Below are 4,428 nucleotides of genomic sequence, written 5' to 3'. Positions count from 1 at the left end.
AGGGGGAGAGGGTAGACAGAGTGTGTGTTTGTTTGTTATGTGGACTGAGGAGGCTACCGAGATATTTCGGGGTTGATTTATGGTCTTCTTTCCCTCTCGTTACTATACTTCAGACTGATATTTCCTTTCTTCCTTCCTTCCTTTCTTTCTTTCTTCTAATTTGTCTCGTGTTGATTAATCGCTTTTGTTTCGGCTACTTCATTCTTTCCCTTTTGTCAATCGCTCCTTCATCTCATTCACTGAATACTAATACAATTTGCCTGATCGTTGAGTATACCAGACACCACTAACTGAGTCCGTAACTCTCCCCGGAAGCATCAAGACTCACCCTGATCAGTCAAGGGCTCTATGCTTAGGGTGGTTCGTCGTAATCGATAGTATTCAGATAGATGGATAGATGGATGGATGGATGGATGGATAGTGACAGAACACCAGTAGCAATATAGTTACTAAATACTCCGGAGGTACGTTAAAAGTCATTTGACAATGATCTGTCACGTTACAGGATCTTGGCAAGTAATGCATAGTAACCAGTACATGCACCAGCTTTCACGTGATGCATAAACCCAATCACCTGTTTGGATTATACAATATTTATGCATTCATGTGTTAGTGACCGATCTCTCTGTGTATAGTCACGTGATGCATAAGGTATTCTGTATTTCACCAAAATACGCATGCAGCTGATGACTTCGGCACCAGCAGCATCATCATCATCATCATTATCGATATGATCTTCATTTCAAGTAGTAGCATAAGTGCACTGTTATCAATCGCCTTTCTTATTTAATATATACTAATAGTACTTGCGTACTATATTAGCCTCGTTGAACTTCCCTTCCTATGTAGTCAGTGAACAGTCAGTTAGTTTGGCAGTTTTACTTTACATACTCACCCTCCTATATTTAGTTACACGTGCACGCAAAGCCAGTAGGTAAGCAAGCAAGCAAGCACGTGAACGGCCCGATCGATGGATCAATCAATCAATCAATCAATCATCAATCATCTACCATTAACATCTATCTACCTACTAGTAGTAAGAAGTAAAAGAAACGAAGGGTTAGTCGTCTGATTGTTCTGATCTCAGTTAATGTAATTCTAATTCGTCCACGAATTAGAGATAGAATTCCTGCTGGTTCCGAGGGTTGGTTGATTCGTTGGTTGGTTGATTAAATCTGATAGGGGTAATGATTACTGTTTGTCTGTCTGCGCTGTTGTCCACATGGCCCATGTGGCATACTTACATACTTACATAGCGTGTAGGTATGTATGTGAGTGCGGGTTGGGCGACGTGCATAAGGCCCTACTTAGTAGTAACTACTATAAGTAACTGCTAAGTACTCCGTAGTTAACTACTAACGTTAGTTAGTAGTAGTTAGTAAGTGGTGGATGACGCAGAGTGATGGGTCCGACGGTCCAGTGACATCAACTCAACTACTTTTGTTATACTGTGTCGGGCATGTGACGTGCAGATGCAGATACGGAACTGTTCTGGTTGGTTGATCTTTGTCCTCAACTACTAAGTGGTGGGGTAAAAAGTATACTTTGTGAGAGAAGAATGCAATTGTTAAATAGTATAATATAATATATTGGTCTATCGGTCCGTGGTTGTAGTGGGTAAATAGTAGTGGTAGTATCTAGTATGTACGCTGTGCCAGTACCAACAAAGGAAATAAGGAAAGAATCATCCCAACAGTATCCGACGCTGATAACCGAATGATAAAACTGGTGTGTCGCAGAATGGTATCATAAAAGAACAGAACGAAGCGAAGCCACTTGCATGCGGTTGCTGCTGCTGCTGCTGTACTGAGCATAGGATATAAGTCCACGTCCCGAATGAGCAAGCACGCCAGTCAAGAAAGCAGATCCCCGTCCCAGGAAACATAACAATAAAGAGATGAAAAAAAAGAAATGTATCACAAAGGAAAGGTAAGAATATCAAAAAGCTTCCCGCGCTGATAGCGGGGTATTCGAGCAGTAGGTATCAATCACACGCAGCAGCAATCCAGTCAGATGAGCCAAGCCCAAACCAAACGCGCTCAAATGCAATGCGATAATAATGGGAATCAAAATGAAGAATCAAGGACAACGCTCACGCGCCTGTATTCCGTTGCGGTGCGAAAAATGCATCCCGTCGCTTATGTCGAAATCAAATCAGAGTATTACTTTTGGAGGGTTCCTATGTCGGTATAGGATGTGATAGAGTTGGAGGTTGTATTCGTTTTAAACCGAGGTTGGTCGGCGAAGAATCTCCTCGCAGTTGGCGTCAAAGCGCATGTTCCATAACCGAATGCTGTTCATCAACTTCTCCGTGCTTTCGAGTTCGCGGTCCCGGCCGAAGATCGTCTCCACAAATTCGCAGCCCGCGTTGCGGCCCATCGAGACCGTCTTGCCGCCTTCACGCTTGGCGGCCTTCCACATGAACTGTTCACATGTCTTCAGCAGCTTCTTGAATCGCACCCACAGGCGTTCGCCACTTTCCAGAAAATCCACCACCGTCTCACGCGCATCGCGGCGCTTGATGCGATCAATGCATTCGTCTGCCCGTTTCACCTTACCGGCCAACTTGATCAACAACAACCACAAATCGCCCGCAACATCTGCCATAGGAGTCGACGCGCCGTGGTGGAAGACGGTCCAGTCGTAAATCCACTTGCCTAGCGAGTTGGCATCGAATACACTGCCCAGAAGGATGATGGGCATCTCTGTCGGGTCCCAGTTCTTGATCGAGTATCCCTCGGGGATACCGGCCCGCGCAGCGTCCTCTTCGGTTGCCTTTGGCGGCGGCTTGGCCGCGGGCGCAGGCTTGGGCTTGGAAGGTGTCCGAGTAGAGGTGGATTGGCGACGCGCCCGGGCGCGTTTGGCGGAATCGACGTCATCTTGGGCAGGAACCTGGTTATAGTAAAAGTATTGATCAGTGGGTGGCTTTGGCTTGCGCTGAGGCGTCGACGGTTTGCGACGGGGAGGACTGGGTTCCTCGCGGAAGACGTATCGGGGGGCGTCATCGTATCCATCGTCGACCACATCCACGAAGATGGGTCGCTTGTGCGACGGCGGAGCGCCAGCGGACTCCCACTGACCGGCGGGCGCACCAGACATGGTACTGCGACGACGGTGATAGCCACCAAAAGAAGCACTTACAGGATCGTGCTTGCGCGGTGGCGTGCCCTGCTCCGGCATCGCTTCATAAAGACCATGGCCATACCCGGAATACCATCCTGCCGTTTCCCTGGGACCGGCGTAGCTGGCTTTGCGGTTATGGCGCTTCGAGGGACCACGAGGCGAGGCGTAGGGACTGGCAAATTGGGTGGCGTAATAGGCGTAGTGGGGCGAGGTGGGAGGAGAGGTCATGTAGTCGTAGGAAGACCACCCGGGGTGTGGACTGGGATAATGGTACATTATCGAGAAAGGCGCATGTAAATCGAGGCTGGAAACGACGAGACGAGACACGAAACGAGAACTTTTGATGGGGTGGAAAGCCTCCCAAGAAGCACAGCAATCGCTAGAGGTATAGAAAGCAGACAGCAAACAACAAAAAAGCACAACCCAAGTATATTATACAGGATATCGTTCAACAAAGCCGATCGACGCCGGTTACAAGGATAACGGAATCGGGATATCGATAACAGCGATGACTGAGGAAAGAGGACCGTCACCGAGGCACGGTTTCTAGGGGAGAGGAGGAGGCGATTTGTATGTGCTGAGAGTGCATTTGAACGTTGTCGCTAACCGAACGGTGGGCGGGCAAAGGCGGCTGGCTGTGGGAGGAAATGCCTGAGGATCTCCGGGGGACAAACAGAGATCAAACGATGGGGGAAAGTGTGCGTGGGGGAACGCCGTGACCTCTGGGGGGCGAGGTGTATAGTATATACAACTGAGAAACAGCGATTAAGCCGGGGACTTCCAGGAAGTGACCCAGAGAAGGGATGCGACTGGAAGGGTAGTAGTAGTAGTAGTATATAGATAGGGAAGAACCCAAGAAGGGTGTTGTGTGTGTGTGGAAAGGGAGTTGCAGAGGAGCCAACCGGTTTTGTACGGACGGCAAAGACCCAAAGAAGGGCACGGGCGCTGCGGTAAACTTGGTATGGAGTGGGGCTCCCAGGTATAGTCCCGTCGGTAATTAATCTTTCCAGACTTGCTCTTGCGCTGCGGCGGAGCCACGCTAGTGGTTTAGTTCGTCTGTTAGTGACTTGCTGCGGAAAGTTACCGTCATGTCACGTCTGCGGTGTTTGCTGACCATACGGTAAAGTACCGCGGAGGGTGTGGTTTCAAGCCCAACCACCACCAGAAGCAAAACAAGGATGGATGGATGGATGGGTGAGGGATGGCCAGGGAGGGTGAAACCCGAGCAAATACGAGTAGCAGTAGATGTAGGAGGGTCACTAGTAAGAGAACTTAAAACTGCAGGATATTGGGAACGTCTCATCC

General features: G+C 48.8%; 1 protein-coding gene across 1 annotated transcript; it reads right to left on the bottom strand.

The window, feature by feature from the left end:
- Nucleotides 1-2,223: 2,223 nt before the first annotated feature.
- Nucleotides 2,224-3,399, bottom strand: ASPBRDRAFT_50225 (uncharacterized protein; the record flags this gene model as incomplete). The annotated part of the gene is made up of 1 exon (XM_067626503.1): nt 2,224-3,399. The coding sequence occupies one exon, from the start codon at nt 3,397-3,399 to the stop codon at nt 2,224-2,226; it is 1,176 nt and encodes a 391-aa protein (XP_067484553.1).
- Nucleotides 3,400-4,428: the final 1,029 nt, after the last annotated feature.

The sequence above is a fragment of the Aspergillus brasiliensis genome, assembly GCF_001889945.1.
Source record: "Aspergillus brasiliensis CBS 101740 unplaced genomic scaffold ASPBRscaffold_1, whole genome shotgun sequence".
In the NCBI taxonomy this organism is placed as follows: Eukaryota; Fungi; Ascomycota; class Eurotiomycetes; order Eurotiales; family Aspergillaceae; genus Aspergillus; species Aspergillus brasiliensis.
This window is presented reverse-complemented; position numbering and strand designations above follow the sequence as displayed.